Source organism: Anomaloglossus baeobatrachus, chromosome 5 (assembly GCF_048569485.1).
Source record: "Anomaloglossus baeobatrachus isolate aAnoBae1 chromosome 5, aAnoBae1.hap1, whole genome shotgun sequence".
In the NCBI taxonomy this organism is placed as follows: Eukaryota; Metazoa; Chordata; class Amphibia; order Anura; family Aromobatidae; genus Anomaloglossus; species Anomaloglossus baeobatrachus.
This window is the reverse complement of record NC_134357.1, coordinates 533,697,962-533,720,380: the sequence shown is the minus strand read 5'-3', so window position 1 is coordinate 533,720,380 and position 22,419 is coordinate 533,697,962. Positions and strand designations below refer to the sequence as shown.

The 22,419-nt window shown below is 43.4% G+C and overlaps 1 protein-coding gene across 1 annotated transcript in view; it reads right to left on the bottom strand.

Moving 5' to 3' along the window:
- Positions 1-1,169: 1,169 nt before the first annotated feature.
- Positions 1,170-22,419, bottom strand: part of LOC142312921 (uncharacterized) — a 77,273-nt gene continuing 56,023 nt past the window's right edge. Inside the window, exon 6 of the mRNA XM_075351910.1 lies at positions 1,170-2,543. Coding sequence (XP_075208025.1) covers positions 1,579-2,543 — 965 coding nt within the window. The 3' untranslated portion in view covers positions 1,170-1,578. The remainder of the gene's footprint in view (positions 2,544-22,419) is intronic.

Below are 22,419 nucleotides of genomic sequence, written 5' to 3'. Positions count from 1 at the left end.
TTCTGTTGCCTTTACTGACAGAGCCTGGACTGTGGATTCTGCTGTTGTGACTCTTTCTCCCAACTTTTGTACTTCATCTTTGAGTCCAGAAAGTTCAGCCTTATATGAATTCTCCAGTCTGGATATATACTGCTCCATGTCCTTTTTTGTGGGGATGTTTTTAAATATGGGAACTCAGCTCCCCAATGGTCCGCCATAGCTGGCTGATATCTTGGTCCCCTTGCACCCCTTCCTGACTAGTGGTATGTAGCATGTCAGTATTTGGGGGTTTATCAGGGGCTGAGAAGGTAGCTGTCATTTTATTTGGCTGCAGAAGAATCTGTGTCTGGGCTTGGGAGCCTGCTGCATGCTCTGTTCTGTGCCCTTCTGTGGACCCATCTGCTCCTGCACACTCTGACCGCTTCTCCTCGGGCATTGCTCGGTGCCCTCCCCCACTGCTTTTCTGTCTGCTGGGCTCCGGCGTCTCAGCGCCATTTTGGGCCTCCAGCGCGGCCGCCCCGGCTACCCCATTAACCCTGGGCTGGCCGGCACTCACCGCTCCCCGAGCTGCCTCCACCGTCTCCGTTGCCTCCGCCGCCCGCGTCTCCTGTGCAGCTTCCTCCCTCTCTGCAGCCGCCGCCATCTCTCTGCAGGACGCGCGGCTGCTTCTGGTTGTTACCGCAGTGTCGGCCATTGTGGGAGCGGGCCCTGCAGGCGCTGTCCGCACCATGTACCGCCGAATGCTCTGGTCTGGGGTACTTGAGCAGGATGAGGTGAGCTGGGGGTCCTCCTTCTTTCTTCTATTGCCCATTCATGTCTTTAGGGGTCCTGAAGTGTTGCTCTGGTATGATATTTCCCCGCGCCGGCTGAGGAGCTGATGTAAAGCACTTCTCTATCCCTCCATGGCCAGGCCACGCCCCCTCAATATGAACTTATTTATCATTGTAATATAGGAAAGTGAAAGTAGTTTGTTCAAAAATGGAAATTATGGATTGAAAAAAACTGTAATAAATGGCAGATTGCTGAGATTGAGAGCTGAGAGAAGGAAGGAGGAGGAAATGTTGGATATTTTTTTTAGGGGTATGAGAGGATTTCTAATACATTTGTCCACATAGTGAATATATATTTAGCAATGTGAAGTATTCAGAGCACATGGAAAATTGCTTTTTATTTTATTTTTATATATCAGGAATCTAATAGTAACTGCATACATTTTAAATTCTAATGGTAATACTAAATTGCTTTCTCTTATCAGTCTTTTATTTAACTGTCTTGTGTATTTTTTGTACCGTTAGTGAAATAATGTTTTTCCCTGTGTGAAATTTTCTTTGTGGTCAATAAAATGTGCTTTACAAGTAAAACATTTCTCAACTTCTAGATATGGAATCTCCCCATGTGAGATTTTTGATGTTCAAAAAGATGTTTATTTGCTGGTAAAATATTTTTGAATACAAATATTTTTGTATTCTGAACAGGCTTCTTCCCCGAGTGAACTCTCTGATGTTTAACAAGACTTGATTTTTTGGCAAAACATTTTCCACATTCTCAACATGAATATGGCTGCTCCCCTGTGTGAGTTCTCAGGTGGCAATCTAATTGTCAACTTTGAGTAAAACATTTACCAGATTCTAAACATACATATGGCTTCTCGCCTGTGTGAATTCTTTGGTGCTTAACAAAATGTGATTTATCTGCAAAACATTTCCCACATTCTGAACAAGAAAAGGGCTTGTACCCTGTGTGAATTCTTTGGTGCCTATTAAAATGTGATTTACCTGTAAAACATTTTCCACATTCTGAACATAAAAAAGGCTTGTCCCCTGTGTGTATTCTCTGATGTGTAAGAAGACTTGATTTAGCAGCAAAACATTTCCCACATTCTGAACATGAAAAGGGCTTCTCTCCTGTGTGAGTTCTCTGGTGCCTTCCAAAATTTGATTTACTTGCAAAACATTTCCCACATTCTGAACAAGAAAAGGGCTTATTCCCTGTGTGAATTCTTTGGTGCCCATTAAAATGTGATTTAATTGCAAAACATTTCCCACATTCTGAACAAAAAAAAGGCTTCTCCCCTGTGTGTATTCTTTGATGTGTAAGAAGACTTGATTTATTAGCAAAACATTTCCCACATTCTAAACATGAAAACGGCTTCTCTCCTGTGTGAACTCTCTCATGTCTAACAAGCAAGAATTTCCGGTTAAAATATTTCCCACACTCTGCACAAGAAAATCTTTTCTCCTCTGTGTGAATGTGTTTACGTGTAACAAAAGGCATTTTGAGGGAAAAACTTTTTCCATATTTTGCACTTGAAAATGGCTTATTTGCTGTAAGAGAGGTTTGATTATTAATGCTTCTCTTTTTACTTTTATTTTTCTTAACAGTCTGTGATGAATCAGAAGATAGGACCTGTTTAACAGAATCAGCTGATAGATTTTTGCTGTGAAGGGATGATGCGATATCTGGAATAATAGCATTCACTTCAGTTATATCTTGGGTGATATAAAGGTCATCAGAGTTAAAACTTGCAGACATCAGTTGAGCCTCTGATCTCCTAGTACAGTCATCTGCCAAAAATAAAAAATATTATTTTTCACTAAAATATCCTTCAAAGTTATGTTCATATAACATTTTTAAAATATACATAGAAATTGTAAATTATGTAGCAAAATTAAATTATTTACCAAGAAAAAAACATTCCACAATCTTAACATTGGAACTAATAGAGCATGATGTTTAACCCTTTTTGTTCATACTCCCAACATTGAAAACATTGAAATAATAAGCCACCCAAAAATGTGGAGGCCAAAATGATACCAATAAATACTTCAACTACGCCTGCAAAAAAACAAGATCCCAATGGAGTCTGTTAGTTATTAATGGGAAAACAAAGGTTACCACATTTCTAGTGGCTGAAGGGCTGTAGAAAAGCAATATGGCTTCCATAAACCAATCCAACAAAATCTGTGGTCCCACATCTAAATGTTCCTCTCTGTTGTGTCCCATGAATGGGAACAACCTGTTGTATATATTTCTTGCATTGCATATTTTCCCTCCTATCAGGAAATTCCTGTATTGTTACTAGGTAGATTTAGACTGTATGAAGATTGTCCCTATGTTCCTCCTTTAGTTGGCTTCTGTATAGAATGCTCCTCCCTTCTTCTTCAGTTTAGTCTAGAGGAACCATTGCTGAAGACATGTGTACACCCTGTACAGATTATTCCTTTTCACCTGCCTTTACTTTGTACTTAATACAAGATTCTAGAAGAAAACTACAGTGTTTCTCCTGGTCTTCCTACAAGTCATCGTTTCTGGCTGAGTTGAACTATCTGTGGAAGACGGTAGTGTGAGTACAAGCATACAATTATCTAAGGGACTGATAATTAGAGCACTTGGGATTCACAGCTACCAGGAAGAGACAGAATAGTGAAAAGGAATAGCCGTGACTGGGATTAGTATACATATATCAGTAAAGAACCTATTAGGCTGCTTTCACACTATGTTTTTTTAACATGCGTCATGAACGATTTTTTGCTGTAAAAGCGGATCCTGCTTTTACAAAGAAAAACGCATGCAAACGCATGTGTTATTTTGCAGGATCCTGTCACTTGAAGTTTAGGGGCGGGCATTGGAGTCATGTGATCGGGAGTGAGGGGAACTGAACGTGACAAACTGGGAGCCGGCATCTGACAGCTGCGGAGGCTCGTAACTGTAGTGGCCCGGTCCAGATTGTGTCTGTTTCTTTAAGTACATTTACTTATATGTAATATTATGCTATATGTTATAAGTAAAGCATTTTTCATTTGTTGTGTTCTAGCACCATCTACTGGTGAAAACTGTAAGAATCTGAAGTGTTCATTGGGTGTTATCCTATTGGCTAGTTCTTGGTCAGATGGCTCAATAGGTGGGGCTATTCTCCGGCTTCTGTCTGGAAAGAACTGGAATGAGCTGGTTCTGGCTGACTCTCCTCTGAGGGAAGACATTATGTGGAGAATCTCTTCACCACAAGACTCCTCCTAGGTCCGAGGCCTAGAATTTCATCATTTCCTGATTTTTACAGCCAATATGCTGAAAGCTTCCTATCCTGACATTGTGCATCTCTTCAGACAGTAGGGCATACTGAGTATATACCAGACCCTACTGCATGCAGATTGGGGAAGTTTGAGGGTCTCCCGCCCCACTGCAATATTAGTGGCTTTCATGCCATTGTCCACGCACCAGCCGTCCTCTCCCCGTAGCACGCTGGGCAACTGTCTTCATTTGCTTACAAGTACTACACGTGTCTGAACTAGCAGTGAAATTAACCCCAGGACTCCAGGTCTGTACAATCTTATCATATCTACCCTCTAAACTGAAGAGACTCTGAACCTAAAGCATACCAGTATTAATTCTGACACAAATCATGCACTTAAAGCTCCAGTACCCTAATTGCACTTCAGCATTCAACTCCAAGCTGTATTTGCCGTGGCCTACCCACGAGACACTGTGAAACATATATTCCGTATTGAATTGCTTTGTTCCTGCTATATTAAAGCAACTGTTATCCCCAAGACCGTGTCTGTGGACTGTCCATCAGCTGTGGATACTGTGTGGGGGTGGATAGCAGAGAACATCTGGGCCCTTACAAAGGTCGAATTTAGCGTCACGAACAGGATCATTCCTCCGTGCCTATCTTCTCTTACTGCACTACAAGTCTCAGCATTGCTCATTAACCTCTATCTTGCCAGTGAATACTGCCAAAGACTGCTTCCTGTTTCATGCTGGGGTTAACAGCACCTGCACCAGCTCTTTTACTCTGCTGCCTTTCAAGTTACTCAAATAAGTGCAAATTCTCATTCACCGCAGTGCTATTTTCAAGAGGGGGAGCCTTCCATCTCAGAGACTGTGTTGGTGCATAACAGTGCATCCCTTAAAGCTACAGTGTCATCATTCTTCTTAAAGAGACAGTACTTGCATCATCACCAAAATGTCTGAACCTCTTCATAATGGCCAGGCCGAGTCTGTTAACTCTGTATCTATATGCAAGAGTGAATATGTGAAAAATGGAATCTGCATTACTGCCATGAACATATGAATCAAGAGAAATTTAGCTACTGAATTGATCAATGCAATAGTTCGGACTTAGAATGGTGTTCCAAACGTTATTCCTATTTGTTAGTATTTTTTCGTTTGTGAACCCTCCCCAACCACACCTATTGCCAATCCATATCATACGCATAAATAGCCTGGGTCTCAGCTTCCCATACACGGTAGGTTTTTTAACTGCATGAGAGGACACACACAAGCTAGGGACCCCAACGTAGAGAAATACTTTGGCGTAGTGTTGGGGCTCTATTGCATTGATCAATTCAGTAGCTAAATTTCTCTTGATTCATATGTTCATGGCAGTAATGCAGATTCCATTTTTCACATATTCACTCTTGCATATAGCTATTGGATTTTTCAAGTCAGTATTCACACAGCAGTTTCTGCTATTTCATGTATTCCCCTTACATAGTCACTGGTGTGCATACCTTATCTCCCCATAGTGATGTTTTTTTAGGTTTTTGCACCCAGTTCGGACTTAGGAATAACGTTTGGAACACCATTCTATTTGTTAACTCTGTATCATCATCCTCATCAGCTAGTGCTCCAGTGGAATGGGCTAATGCCGCCAACCCAGTTCCAGCCCCTGTCATGGCTACCGGCATGCCATTCTTCATTGGAACCTCTAGTCTCCCAAGCTACAGAGGAGATCCTCATACACTTGCTGGGTTCAAAGAAAAGATGATGCATACTCTTGAGCTTTTCTCACTTTCTCCCCATCAGAAGATACAACTTCTCCTGGGACAGCTTGATGGACCAGCTGCTGAGGAAGTCCGTTCCTGGCCATCTACTGAGAAAACCAATGTAGAACAGATCCTTACCCGCCTGAGAAAAGAATTTGAACGCCAATCACCCACCGAGGTTCGTCTCAAATTTTACAACAGACGTCAGGGACCAGGTGAGACTCTTAGGGACTACGCACTAGCCCTTCAGTCTGCATACAGGGCCTTACAGCAAATAGACACTATAGATCCTGCTGCTGCAGAAAACATAATCACCGACAGATTCATAGAAGGTGTAGACTCCAGGCTAGTACAAAGTCAACTCCACATGCTAGCAGCACAAAATCCAAACATGACTTTCTTAGACTTTAAAGCTCTAGCCCTGCGAGTAGTGGGTACTGACTCACCTTGTACCAGCTATGCTCTTGCGCCTCGTTCCTCAGACCTTGCTGCTGGAACTTCTACTGTGTCTCCTCTTTCACCTGTTTCCCCTATGCAGGCCACACAGTCTGTGCAAGCCCCTACTCTCATTCATGCACCACCTACCACGGATGCACTTGTCCAAGTCATTGAATCCGTATGCCAAGCCTTAAAGAAGCTAAAAGACCAACCCCCTGCATCATGTGAATCATCTGTAAATCGGACATTGTCCCAAGAGCCACATTCTAGTAGGTCAAGTCCTGATAGGCCCCCTCCTGGAAGGCCTCCATCTGGTGATTGTGTGTACTGTACTTATTGTGAGCGTCTTGGACACTACAAGTATCAATGTTATAAGTTAAACGGGACACCCCCGAGGCAAAGGGCCATCCCTCGGGAGGTGAATACAAGGGTCCAAAGGGACAATCACAATGGATTTCCCGGTTCATCTCCAAATGCCCGTATATAACCAATTGGATCGATGGTGCACCTCTAGAAGCTTTAGTGGACACTGGTTCACAAGTCACCACAATTGAGTGACGAGCCTTTGAAAAGAATTGGGACTTTGATCTCCTGAATCCAGTGGGTAAAGCAAAGTTAGACTTAATTGCAAGTAATGGTCAACCTATTTCCCAGCTAGGCTACTGGGAACCCACAATCCAAATTGGTGATCGCAAGTTACCAGGTCAAGGTGTAATTGTTACTGAGGCTGAGGGAGATACAACAGCAGTTGTGTTAGGCATGAATGTCATTCGCCATGTGTTTACTGAATTGCTCGCTGCCTTGCATGCTTCTCTCCCTTCTGCTTCTTCCCCTTACAGGCAAGCTGTTCAGCGGACTATCAAAGTGCTCTGTGCCCAACAGAAGTTTGCCAACAGTAAAAGGTGAGATCTGCCGTGTTCGAATCACCGACGCACGACCAGTTACCCTCTCAGCCAACAGCGAGACTCTAGTCTGGTGTCGAGCTTGACCAGGAATTGACAATGAGGACTATGTAGCTCTTCTTGACTCCATCCAGATTGAAGGACAGCCCCTGGTAAAAGCTGCCAGAAGTATTGTCACCGTCTCAAACGGTAGAGTACCAGTACGGCTAGTCAACCTAAGTGAAATTCCTATCGAGCTATACAAGTTTAATTCAGTTGCTCAACTGTATAGTCTTGATCCAGAAGACATCATAGATGAAGAGACACTTGCTCATCAAAAGTCATTAAAAGCCACTCCCAAAGGCTCTAATACACCCACTAACTTCTGGTGGAATGAACTTAATGTTGGAGATGCTAACACTCCTATCATAGTTACATAGTTACTTAGGTTGAAAAAAGACCTAGGTCCATCTAGTTCAACCTTCGAATACATCAATGGTGTAACTAAACTTGCTAAGCGACATAGCCAAGCTTTCAGCAAACACCCCCTTGACTTCGGCAAGACTACTCTGATCCAGCACAAGTTCAACACAGGTGATCATCCTCCGATCAAAGAAAGACATCGTCCAGTACCTCCTGCTAACTATCAACAAGTAAAGAAGCTGTTAAAAGAGATGAAAGATTCTGAAGTCATCCGAGAAAGTCAAAGCCCATGGGCTGCACCCATCGTCCTGGTGAAGAAAAAGAATGGCAACATCAGATTTTGTGTCGACTACCGAAAGTTGAATCATGTTACACACAAAGATGCCTATCCTCTTCCACGGATTGAAGAATCCATCACCGCTCTTGGCTCAGCTGCATACTTCTCCACTCTTGATTTAACCAGCGGTTACTGGCAAGTACCCATGGCTCCTGAGGATAGAGAGAAGACAGCTTTCACCACCCCAATGGGACTCTTTGAGTTTAACGGTATGCCGTTTGGGTTATGCGTTGCCCCTGCTACATTTCAGCGACTCATTGAAAGATGTCTTGGTCACCTCAACTTCCAGAGCGTTCTGTTATATCTTGATGATGTTGTCGTATACTCTCGCACTTATGAAGACCTCCTATGCCACCTTGTAGAAGTATTCCAGGTACTTATTGAACATGGCCTGAAACTAAAACCGTCAAAGTGTCATCTGCTCAAGCCGAAAGTCAACTACCTGGGTCATGTTGTAAGTGCCGAAGGTGTCCAGCCTGACCCTGAAAAGATCTCAGCTGTGAACAACTGGAACACCCCAGGAACCGTCAAAGAAATCAGAAGTTTCCTAGGTTTTGAGGGCTACTACCGCCGCTTCATACCTCATTTTGCGCAAATAGCAGAACCCCTTACAGAGCTCCTACTAGGTTGCCCTAGAGAAAACTACGACAGAAGACTTCCAATTAATTGGTCTGTGCGACAAGAAACTGCCTTTCAGATGTTGAAAAGTCTATTGACTTCACCTCCAATTCTGGCGTACCCTGACTACCATCATCCTTTCTGTGTCTACATGGATGCCAGCCACCAAGGCCTCGGAGCGGTACTATCACAAGTCCAGGGTGACAAAGAGAGAGTCATTGCATATGCCAGCCGAAGCTTGAGAGGTGCAGAGAAAAACGATAGCAATTACAGTTCGTTCAAGTTAGAGCTGCTAGCTCTTGTGTGGGCAGTCACAGAGAAGTTCAAAGATTACCTTGCTGCTACACCCTTCACCGTTTACATGGACAATAATCCTCTCGCTCATCTCAATACTGCACGGCTAGGTGCTCTTGAACAGAGATGGGCTTCAAGATTAGCGAATTTCTGCTTTGATATTAAGTATCGCAGTGGCAAGATCAACATCAATGCTGATATGTTATCCCGTTTGCCCGAAGGAGAAGAAGAGCTTCCTGAGGAAGATCTGTGGGAAGATGTTGAGATGCCTCCCTTCTATCAAAGGTTTGCTACACAAAATGCTGTTGCTGCTACACAAACTGATGATGTTTCTCCACAGAAACCTGACCTATTCCAAGATCAATCGAGATGGAAAACTCTTTAAAATGAGTCTCGTGTCCTAGGTGAGATCTATGATTACCTGACTACTGGGAGAATACCTTTCAGACGACGCAGAAGATGTCCTGATGTTGAGCTTAATCGTCTCTGGAGACAGCGCAAAAGACTCTTCATTCAAAAGGGCTTGATCCTGCGCAATACCTTAGACCTGGTTTCAGGTGAAAGGCTACATCAGATTCTAATCCCACGGCGAGATGCCAGAATTGTTCTTGATGCCTACCACGACCAGTCTGGGCACTTTGGCGTGCACAAAACTGAAGCCACCATACGCCAACGCTTCTATCGGATTGGGATGCGGTCAGACATAGAAAATTGGTGTAGTGAATGTCCAGCTTGCAACCTCACCAAAGTCGGTAAGAAAGATGTCAGAGCTCCTCTTCATCCAATCCATTCTCAGAAATCAAACGAGCTAGTCGCTCTTGATCATGTGAAGCTAGCACCAACTCGTTCAGGCTTCACGTATGCCTTAACCATGGTGGATCACTATACTAAGTGGGTTGCTGTTGTGCCAGTAAAAGACCTTACAGCTCGGACTACAGCTATCACCTTCTACCGTGAATATGTGAGACATTACGGTTGCCCTGAAGCAGTCCTCACAGATCGTGGCTCTGCCTTTGAGTCACAATTATTTCAAGAACTCTGCCAATTCCATGAGTGCAAAAAGCTGAGAACAAACGCCTATCATCCCCAAGGGAATGGCCTCTGTGAGAAAGTCAACCAGACCTTCATCAATATGCTGCGAACAGCATCTGTTACCAAACAAGCTGAATGGCCTCAATTGCTTGACGAGTTAGTGGAAATCTACAACAATACTGTCCACTGTTCTACAGGCTACTCGCCATATTATCTGATGTTTGGAAGACAAGGTCAGCTCCCAAAAGATCGTTCTTTTGGAATCCAAGTCCCTGACTTGATCAATCCCCTGCCAAAAACTGATTGGGTCTCAGAGCATCAGCGAAGAATACACGAAGCCCAACAGATTGTTGATTACCGCATGGGTGAAGCTCACCGTCAACAAGAAGAGAGCTACAATCAAAGAGCTAATGCTTCCCCACTTCAAGTTGGAGACAAGGTATGGCTAAAGAAGTACCACCGTACAGGAAAACTCGACTCACTCTGGGAAACAGAGCCATACACAGTTACAGCTATCCCATATCCTGAGTCAGATGTCTATTAAGTGAATAAACCTGGGATAAGTGAAGAGTCACCGCGAGCTCAAGGAGAACCGGGTTTTGGCCGTTACAGCCGGAAGGAAGACTTTTAGCCTGTCTTCTTCATTGTCAGCGTGAGTGAGCAAAGTGTGAGCAAAAGTAAGTGTGAGTAGAATTGTTTGTATTTAGTTGTTTAATTACTTAACATTTGTTTAGTGCTATCCCCATTAGAAAATGTGCTCCACTATTGCTAATGCGATCCAGTGTACATCTTGTCTCATGTATGCAGTCCTTGAAAAGCCGTTCGAGGGTGCATACTGTTGTTCGAGTTGTGCGCAAGTTGCACGTTTGGAAGCCCAGATACTGGATCTAAATGAGCAGCTGGCAACTCTGAGATGCATTAGCAATATGGAAAGGAGTCTGCTGCTCACTGAGCAGCAGCTTGCTGGGTCAGATGTGGGGGAGGATCGTAGTAGGGAGCGGCAGGACGGTAAGGTAGGTAGCTGGGTGACAGTTAGAAAGGGGGGGTAAAGGGAAAAGTGCTAGGAAGGCTAGTCCTGAACTGACACACCCCAATAGGTTTGCAAACTTGGCAGATGAGGGGGATGTCATTACAGGGGTAGCATTGCTGCAGCAAGGCATGACCTCTAAATGCCAGAGGAGTGTCTGCTCCAGTAAGGGGGGGAATAGGAGTGCAGGGCAGGCAAGACAGGTACTGGTAGTGGGGGACTCAATTATTAGGGGGACAGATTGTGACAGATTGCCCTAAGACAGGGATCGCCGAACAGTGTGTTGTCTTCCTGGCGCTCGAGTTCGGCACATCGCTGATCGGGTTGACAGATTACTGGGAGGGGCTGGGGAGGACCCAGCGGTCATTGTACACATTGGCACAAATGACAAAGTTAGAGGTAGGTGGAAGGTCCTTAAAGATGATTTCAGGGAATTACGTTGTAAGCTTAAAGCATGGACCTCAAAGGTGGTATTTTCGGAAATACTACCTGTGCCACGAGCCACACCAGAGAGGCAAAGAGAGATCAGGGAGGTTAACAGGTGGCTCAGGAATTGGTGTAGGAAAGAGGTTTTTGGGTTCCTGGAGAATTGGGCCGACTTTTCAGTTGGCTACAGATTCTATGCTAGGGATGGGCTGCATCTTAATGGGGAGGGTGCAGCTCTGCTGGGGCAGAAAATGGCTAGAAGGTTGAAGGAGTGTTTAAACTAGGAATGGGGGGCGAGGGTATTCACTTTATAGAAGGGGAATGTAGTGCAGATAGTGACCAGGGCACAAGTAATGAAATTGGGGGTGGTACTGGGGGAAGGGTTAGGACAGTCAATACAGTAAGCAGGAATATAGGTACAGAGTCATACGTAACGTGCATGTACACTAATGCTTGAAGCCTCACAAATAAGGTGGAGGAATTAGAATTAATATTGTTGGAAGAAAATTATGATATAGTGGGGATATCAGAGACATGGCTGGATGAGAGCTATAACTGGGCTATTAATTTACAGGGTTATAGCCTATTCAGGAATGACCGTACAAATAAGCGAGGGGGAGGTGTGTGTCTATATGTAAAATCATCCTTAAAACCCATCCTGCGTGACAACATATGTGAGGGTACTGAGAATGTAGAGTCCCTATGGGTGGAGATAAGTGGGGGGAGAATGAATAATAAAATACTGATAGGGGTGTGTTATAAGACGCCGAATATTATGGAAGAGGTAGAGAATCTCCTCATAAAGCAAATTGATAAAGCAACGAGTCTCGGAGAGGTAATTATTATGGGGGACTTTAACTATCCTGATATAAATTGGGGAACAAAAACTTGCAGTTCCAGCAAAGGAAATAGATTTTTGATAACAATGAAAGATAATTACCTTTCACAAATGGTACAGGACCCCACAAGAGGGGGAGCACTACTAGACCTTGTACTAACCAATAGGCCAGACCGCATATCAAATATACAAGTTGGGGGTTACTTGGGGAATAGTGATCACAAAATAATAAGTTTTCATGTATTCTTTAGTAAGATGTATAGTAGAGGGGCTACAAGGACACTAAACTTCAGGAAAGCAAATTTTAAACGGTTGAGAGATGATCTTAGTGCAATAAACTGGGATGATGTACTAAGTAATAAAAGTACACAAAGCAAATGGGAGACTTTTATGAGCATCCTGAATAGGGCTTGTGCAGAAAATATACCCTATGGGAACAAACATGCTGGAAATAGGAGGAAACCCCGATGGCTAAATAGAGCTGTAAGGGAAGCAATAAAAGAAAAACAGAAAGCCTTAAAAGAATTAAAGAGGGTAGGAAGTGATGGGGCATTATATAATTATAGAAAATTAAATAAAATATGTAAAAAGCAAATTAAGTTAGCTAAGTTTGAGACAGAGAGACTCATTGCGAGAGAAAGTAAAAATAATCCTAAAATATTCTTTAACTACATAAACAGTAAAAAACTGAAAAGCGATAGTGTTGGCCCCCTTAAAAATAGTCTTGGTGAAATGGTGGAAGGGGATGAGGGTAAAGCCAACCTGCTGAATGACTTTTTTTCTACGGTTTTTATACAAGAAAATGCCATGGCAGATGACATGACCAGTGATACCATAAATTCACCCTTGAATATTACCTGCTTAACCCAGCAGGAAGTACGCCGTTGCCTCGAAATCACTAAGGTTGACAAATCTCCGGGCCCGGATGGCATACACCCCAGAGTACTACAGGAATTGAGTTCTGTGATAGATAGACCATTATTTTTAATCTTCTCAGATTCCTTAATAACAGGGTCGGTACCGCAGGACTGGCGCATAGCAAATGTGGTGCCAATATACAAAAAGGGGACAAAAACTGAGCCGGGAAATTATAGGCTGGTAAGTTTAACCTCTACGGTTGGTAAAATCCTTGAGGGTTTCTTGAGAGATGCTATACTGGAGTATCTCAAGAAAAATAACCTTATGACAGAGTATCAACATGGGTTTATGAGGGATCGATCCTGTCAAACTAATTTGATCAGCTTCTATGAAGAGGTAAGTTCAAGCCTGGACCAGGGAAATGCAGTGGATGTTGTGTATATGGACTTTTCAAAAGCTTTTGATACGGTGCCACACAAAAGGTTGGTACATAAAATGAGAATAATGGGGATAGGGGAAAATATGTGTTACTGGGTTAAAAACTGGCTCAGTGATAGGAAACAAAGGGTGGTTATTAATGGTACGTACTCGGACTGGGTCTCAGTTCATAGTGGGGTACCACAGGGGTCAGTATTGGGCCCGCTTCTTTTCAACATATTTATAAATGACCTTGTTGGGGGCATGCGGAGTAGAATTTCAATATTTGCAGATGATACTAAACTCTGCAGGGTAATCAATACAGAGGAGGATAATTTTATATTACAGGGAGATTTATGTAAATTGGAGGATTGGGCTGAGAAGTGGCAATTGAAGTTTAATGTAGATAAATGTAAGGTCATGCACTTGGGTAGAGGAAATAACATTTATGATTATGTACTTAATTGTAGAACACTGGGTAAAACAGACACAGAAAAAGACTTGGGTGTTTGGGTGGATGGTAAACTTCACTTTAGTGGACAGTGTCAGGCAACTGCTGCCAGGGCTAATAAAATAATGGGATGTATTAAAAGAGGTATAAGTGTTCATGAAAAAAATATAGTTCTACCTCTGTACAAGTCACTAGTGCGACCGCACTTAGAATACTGTGTACAATTCTGGTCACCGATATATAAGAAGGACATAGCTGAACTGGAGAGGGTGCAGAGAAGAGCGACCAAGATTATTAGAGGAATGGGTGGGCTGCAATACCAAGACAGGTTATTAAACTTGGGGTTATTTAGTTTGGAAAAACGAAGGCTTAGGGGGGATCTAATCACAATGTATAAATATATGAGGGGACAGTACAGAGACCTTTCCAAAGATCTTTTTACACCTAGGCCTGCGACTGGAACACGGGGGCATCCGCTACGTCTTGAGGAAAGAAGGTTTAATCATAATCACAGACGAGGATTCTTTACTGTACGAGCAGTGAGACTATGGAACTCTCTGCCGCATGAGGGGGGGAGGGAGGGTAGTGGAGCAAATAAGGGGATAGATAGAGCAGATAGAGACAGGGAAACGGTAGGGGTCAATGAAGGATTAGGGGGGGATGGGACATACAAGGAATGTAGGGAGGCTAGGAGTAATAAAGGTGTTAATAGGATTAAATGTCTACTGGCAAATGCAAGAAGTCTTGCAAACAAAATGAATGAATTGGAGACTCTTATGTCAACCATGGATTATGATGTGGTGGGCATTACGGAAACCTGGCTGGATGAAAGCCATGACTGGGTGACAAACATACAGGGTTATAGTACATTTAGGAAGGACAGGAAAGGCCAAAAAGGTGGTGGGGTGTGTATATTTATCAAATCTAACCTAAAACCTGTGTTGTATGATGACATTGAGGGGAACAGCAACAATGTAGTCAGTATGGGTAAATGTACATGGGGAGGGGAATAATGGAAAAATGCTAATTGGAGTTTGCTATAAGCCTCCTAACATACCTGAACAAATAGAGGGTGAAATGCTGGAACAAATTGAAAAGGCAGCTAATAATAATAATCGGGTTCTTATTATGGGGGATTTCAACTATCCAGACATACAGTGGGACATAGAATCTTCTGGTTCTGCTAAAAGCTGTAAGTTCTTATCTACCATTCAAGACCATTTCCTCTCTCAGATGGTAGGTGAACCGACCAGGGGAGATAATTTGCTAGATCTGGTCCTGTCAAATAGACCGGATACAATTTCAGATCTACAGGTCCGGGAGCACTTGGGCACCAGTGATCATAATATGGTAAGCTTCAACGTAATATTCAATAGAACATTTCAAAGGGGGAATGCTAAAACCTGGAATTTTAGGAAAGCTGATTTCAACAAATTAAGGGAAGAGCTTAAATGTGTAGATTGGGACAGAGTCATGGTAACTGGGGATACCGAACATAAATGGGGTAAGTTTAAGGATATACTACTAGAGTCCTGTAAAAAATGTATACCCTCTGGTAATAAAATGTCCAGGAATAAAAAGAAACCACTATGGATAAATAAGACTGTACAAAGTATAATAAAACAAAAACAAAGGGCGTTTAAAATCTTAAAGGCTGAGAATACAGAAATAGCATTGCAGGAGTATAAAGATATCAATAGGCAATGCAAAAAAGAAATCAAACAAGCAAAACTAGCTACTGAAACAAAAATCGCCAATGACATTAAAATAAATCCCAAAATCTTTTATAAATACATTAATGCCAAAAGGAAAACAAAGGATAGTATCGGACCCTTAAAATATAATAACAAGTTAGTTATAGAGGACAAACAAAAGACTGAGATATTAAATAGGCATTTCTCATCTGTATTCACCAAGGAACTGACTGTACCAGGGATCATTCAACAAGTGAAAAATCAAAGTCCACCACCCGATATAATTAATTTAACACAAGATGAAGTACGCCTACGTCTGAGTAAATTAAACATTGACAAATCCCCAGGGCCAGATGGCATTCATCCACGAATATTGAGGGAATTGAGCTCCGTAATCGACAGACCGCTGTATCTCATCTTTTTAGACTCACTTGTAACGGGGTTGGTGCCTCAGGATTGGAGGATTGCTGATGTGGTACCGATATTTAAGAAAGGTAAGAGGGTAGATTCAGGCAACTACCGTCCAGTAAGCCTGACATCAGTAGTATGCAAAGTTTTTGAGGGCATTTTAAGGGATGACATGCAAAAATATATTGCAGAAAATAATATGATAACTGACAAACAGCATGGATTCATGAAAGATAAGTCGTGTCTAACCAACCTGTTGGGGTTCTATGAGGGGGTAAGTTCAAACCTGGATATTGGTAATGCAGCTGATGTGATTTATTTGAACTTTGCAAAGGCATTTGATACTGTACCACATAATAGCCTTATACTAAAGCTCCAGAAGCAAGGACTAGGGGACACAATATGCAACTGGGTAAGGAATTGGCTAAGAGATAGGAAACAAAGAGTAGTCATAAATGGTACATTCTCTAAATGGGCTATAGTCAGCAGTGGGGTGCCGCAGGGATCTGTGCTTGGACCGATTCTTTTTACTCTCTTTATTAATGACCTTGTGGATGGGATTGATAGTACAGTGTCAGTCTTTGTCGATGACACCAAACTATGTAGGATATTAAAAACTGACCTGGATAGTACAATATTACAAAAAGATCTGGATAAGATGTCAGAATGGGCAGATACTTGGCAAATGAGATTTAATGTTGATAAATGTAAAGTAATGCACCTAGGACGGAGTAATCCTATAGCTGCGTATACATTAAATGGAAGTAAACTCGGGACTACAGAACAGGAGAAGGACTTGGGTATTCTCATTACAAATAAGCTGAGCAGCAGCACTCAATGTCAAGCAGCAGCTGCTAAAGCAAACAAGATTTTAGGGTGTATAAAAAGAGAGATTAGATCCCGTGATCCCAACGTATTGTTACCCCTCTATAAATCACTTGCAAGACCACATCTGGAATACGGGATCCAGTTTTGGGCTCCACATTTTAAAAAGGACATTCAGAAATTAGAGTCAGTTCAAAGGCGGGCAACTAGACTATTACAAGGAATGGAAGGCCTCCCATATGATGGCAGGTTGAAAAAGTTAGATATGTTTAGCTTAGAAAAAAGACGTCTCAGAGGAGATCTCATTTATATGTATAAATACATGTGTGGTCAATATAAAGGACTGGCACATGACTTATTTCTTCCAAAAACAATACTAAGGACCAGGGGGCACTCACTGCGAGTGGAAGAAAAGCGATTCCGACACCTAAATAGGAAAGGGTTCTTTACAGTTAGAGCGGTCAGACTGTGGAATACACTACCACAAGAGGTTGTACTGGCAGATACTATAACAGCTTTTAAAAAAGGGCTGGATGATTTCCCCAGTACACAAAACATTGTTGGTTATAAATGACTTAGTGACTAAATGTAGAACTGGTGGAGGAAGGTTGAACTAGATGGACCTAGGTCTTTTTTCAACCTAAGTAACTATGTAACTATGTAACTATGTTGTAATGAGTGATTCACTACTAACATTTAAGCAGAGCCTGGATGCCTTTCTTGAAAAATTTAATATTACCAGTTATGTATATTAGATTTTATGACAGGGTATTGATCCAGGGAACTAGTCTGATTGCCGGATGTGGAGTCAGGAAGGGAATTTTTTCCCCATTGGAACTTGTTTGCCACATTGGGGTTTTTTTGCCTTCCTCTGGATCAACATGTTAGGCTACGGGTTGAACTAGATGGACTTAGAGTCTCCCTTCAACCTTAAAATCTATGATACTATGATACTATGAAACCCGGAATGGCCCCACAGACAGTGCACAGGAACCGCATGAAGCTATGCACCAAAGAGGATCTACTGGTGATGTCATCACCTCCTCCACAAGTCTTGCCGGTCTACACACCAATTCCTGCAATGGAAACACCAGCCAGACAACCTACTGTGGAAAAGTCCCTCTACAACAATCAATTTATCCTTCCATGCTATCAATATGTCCCCGTCTCGGTTCCTGTTCCAGTTGCTGCTCCTCTGCCAACTTCACCTGAGCTATCAAACAATATCTTTCTTGCTCAAGAGGAAGATCAAGTGTTGAGGCGTTCAGAGCGAAGCACAAAAGGAACACTTCCAGCCCGCTACAGAGACTAAAAGGTCATATCCTTTTCCATGAGTATATAATCTTGTGTTTATTTATTTAGCTGGATGGTCAGTTTAGTAATGTTTAAGCCTCTGCACCTGAGTAATACCAAGCACCTTGTTTATTATTTGCACAATTTTCTGTATACAGCCATGGACTTATGGACTGGACCACTAAAGTGCCTTTCCAGAGCCTTTCATATGGACGATAGTATATTGCGGAAAGAGACTCTATCTCATATTGGCACTACCACATTCATATTTTGCATTTGTTCATTGCCTTATTGTTACTGTGCCTTAAATATATATTTCCTTCCTTTCTTAGCAGTCCTCCACTCGCACAATCGCCGAGGACGGCTCACCTTCAGAGGGGGAGTATGTAGTGGCCCGGTCCAGATTGTGTCTGTTTCTTTAAGTACTTTTACTTATATGTAATATTATGCTATATGTTATAAGTAAAGCATTTTTCATTTGTTGTGTTCTAGCACCATTTACTGGTGAAAACTGTAAGAATCTGAAGTGTTCATTGGGTGTTATCCTATTGGCTAGTTCTTGGTCAGATGGCTCAATAGGTGGGGCTATTCTCCAGCTTCGGTCTGGAAAGAACTGGAATGAGCTGGTTCTGGCTGACTCTCCTCTGAGGGAAGACATTATGTGGAGAATCTCTTCACCACAAGACTCCTCCTAGGTCCGAGGCCTAGAATTTCATCATTTCCTGATTTTTACAGCCAATATGCTGAAGGCTTCCTATCCTGACATTGTGTATCTCTTCAGACAGTAGGGCATACTGAGTATATACCAGACCCTACTGCATGCAGATTGGGGAAGTTTGAGGGTCTTCCGCCCCACTGCAATATTAGTGGCTTTCATGCCATTGTCCACGCACCAGCCGTCCGCTCCCCGTAGCACGCTGGGCAATTGTCTTCATTTGCTTACAAGTACTGCACGTGTCTGAACTAGCAGTGAAATTAACCCCAGGACTCCAGGTCTGTACAATCTTATCATATCTACCCTCTAAACTGAAGAGACTCTGAACCTAAAGCATACCAGTATTAATTCTGACACAAATCATGCACTTAAAGCTCCAGTACCCTAATTGCACTTCAGCATTCAACTCCAAGCTGTATTTGCCGTGGCCTACCCACGAGAGACTGTGAAACATATATTCCGTATTGATTTGCTTTGTTCCTGCTATATTAAAGCAACTGTTATCCCCAAGACCGTATCTGTGGACTGTCCATCAGCTGTGGATACTGTGTGGGGGTGGATAGCAGGGAACATCTGGGCCCTTACATAACCAAGGTGAACATCAGGTAACTTGCTTGGATACCCGATATTTACCTTGGTTACGAGCGTCTGCACACGTAACCAAGGTAAACATCGGGTAACTAAGCGAAGCGCTTTGCTTGGTTACCTGATATTTACCTTGGTTATGAGTGTCCACAGCTCTCAGACGGGGGAGAGAGAGAGAGAGGGAGGGGTGAGAGAGGGAGGGGTGAGAGAGGGAGGGGTGAGAGAGGGAGGGGTGAGAGAGGGAGGGGTGAGAGAGGGAGGGGTGAGAGAGGGAGGGGGAGAGAGGGAGGGGGAGAGAGGGAGGGGGAGAGAGGGAGGGGGAGAGAGGGACTGATCACTCGAGGCTGGTTTCTGTGCATGCTCAGTAGAGCAAGCATGATCCCATCTATCAGCATGCCAGCGTTCACATATGTTTGCATGCAGTATAGTCAGGATCCAGCAATTGGCAGTATTTGGACGCAGCTCACAAACGCTACAAGTAGCGTTTTTGAAAAAAGTTAAAAAATTGCAAGTCGCTGGATCCTCACTATAACACACGCAAACGCATGTGAACGCATGTTGATGCGAGTCTATTGCAAATGCATTGAAATTGAAACGCATTTGCACTGGATCCGTGTTTGCGTTAAAAAAACGTAGTGTGAGAGCAGCCTTACCAGGAGTGCTATACTGCATACAACCCAGAGAAAGGATTACCCCAGGGGCTGATAACAAGCCACAGCATAAAACTTTATAGCAGCTTGCAGACAGAAAGTGCCCTGTAAAGTATTAACCTGTTATCAGAACTGTGTGCAGCTATAAACCTAGAATCACCCATAAGCTAATTGTAAGTTGCAGCCAGAGACTCTGCAAGTACATTCTGGAAAGTCAGGCTGCTCCTCAGGTAAGACTGCAACATTGTATTGGTCTCCCTGAACCAGTGCAGAGCAGCATTCACCCTTCTTGATGGAGGTAAAAAGAACCCTCTCACTGCCTGTCCTAGAGCAACAAGAGAAAGACATGGACTCACACTTAAATTACAGTGAAAGATCTAAGCGGTTGACCAAACCAACATGGAAGGTTAAAGAGAACCTAGAAACAGCCAGAAGTGAACTGCTTACCCACACAACTTTATTGTGGCAAAGAGTGCAAAAACAAGTGACTGTTTTATCTGCGCCCGGTGCTCATGAGCTACCACCGGAGGGAGCCCTTGAACAACTGTAGTCAACATACCGGTCCTACAAAGACATTTGTAAAAAATATTCCTTTACCCTGCTGAGATCAAATATGTCGGAGTCTCAAAAAGAACTACAGGACTTCCAAACAGCTTAATGCTGAACAAGACCGCACCATACGCGACATTGTGAGCAAGACTGAAGCTCAAATCAAGCAAATGTCAGGAGCGGCATCTTACAAATCCAGGTCCGTTAAGAGCTCAAGGCACTCACTCAAATCAGGCTCATCAAGGTACTCAACCCTCAATGAGCAGCTCATAAAGGCGCGTGCTGAAGCAGAAAAAACGAAAGTACAAGCCATCTTCGCCCAGAGAGAAGCAGAGATGAAAGCAGAATCTGCACGCAAGTAAGCAGAAAATATTGCAGAATCTGCACGCAAAAAGGCGGAAATTGAAGCCTTACAGAAGGAATGTGAACATGTGGTGGCCATGGCAAGGCTAAAGGTCTTTGAGCAAGCTCTGGGTGGGAGCCAAGAAGGCAGCGCCAGTTTGTGTGATCTTGACACAGAAGACTCACTTAAGCATACAAGAGATTACGTGCTGAGCCAAGCCGACGAACTGCCAACTACCATCAACATTCCCGTCAGCGTTAACACTTCTCCAGAGCTTCAAGACACTGATCCAAAAACAGCTTCCAGCTATCCAGGTCAATCCAATGCACCTCAGACTTTCAAGCCTAAAACTTGCTTCATATTCCAATGCACAGCCACACCCTGCGCATCAGCAACCTCTGTATGCCCATGTCTACATGCAACCTAACATGCCGGCAAGGTGCTACACTCCCAACAACTGTGTAGTTCCGGCCCCTCATACAACAGAGACTGTAAACACCAAACCGATTACTGGTCTAAATGCCTACGCCACTCCGTACCTTCCCATGTTCCCGAACCAAGAAGCTACGAACCATGCAAACAGCACCACAAAGTCAGCAAATGTGCCCCCAATGTCGGAAAGAACAGACGTGTCCGACTTTGCGAGGTACATGATCCGCCGAGAACTCACCAACACCGGTCTCACAAAGTTTGATGACCAGCCCGAAAACTACAGGGGGTGGAAGTGTGGCTTCAAAACCGCAACGTGTGACCTCGGCATTACGGCTTCTGAAGAGCTGGACTTGCTAATCAGGTGGCTAGGGCCACGGTCTACCAAGAGAATCAAGAGACTCAGATCCGTCTACATCAGCGACCCAATAACTGGTCTCGCAACCGCATGGGACAGACTAGAGAAAGGCTTCGGCAGTCCTGAAGCAATTGAAGATGCATTACTCATACAACTATATGACCTTCCCAAAATATCTGGCAAAGAAGCTTCAAAGTACCAGGAACTTAGCAACCTGCTGTCCCAGCTCCAGCTGGCAAAACAGACACCCACCTACCTGGCCTCAGCTACCTGGACACCGCTCATGGGGTGAAACCCATAGTTGTCAAGTTATCTTACAACGTGCAGGAAAGGTGGACCACAGTAGGAACAAACTATAAAAAAGAGCACCAAGTCTCCTTCCCTCCATTCTCCTACTTCTGCGAGTTCATCAACGGCATCGCGGAACGTAATGCAGACCCCAGCTTCACCTGTGGAGTACCAACCGGCTCCACTTCACCAGCTCCCAGATATGAGAGCCCTCATCAAAATGACAGAAAACGTAGGGGTCCAGTATCAGTCAAAAAGACTGACGTTCTACCACCTACACCAACGTCAGCACCAGACAAGGGCAATGAAGGCGGGAAAGCAGAAAATCCAAACCGCCAGTGTCCTATTCACAAACTTCCACATCCTCTGAAGAAGTGCATTGGCTTTAGTAAGAAACCCCTTCAAGAACAAAAGGAACTCTTGAAAAGGTTTGGGGTATTTTTCAGGTGTTGTGCCTCTACAGAACACCTTGCCAAGGACTGTAAGGTTACAATTAAG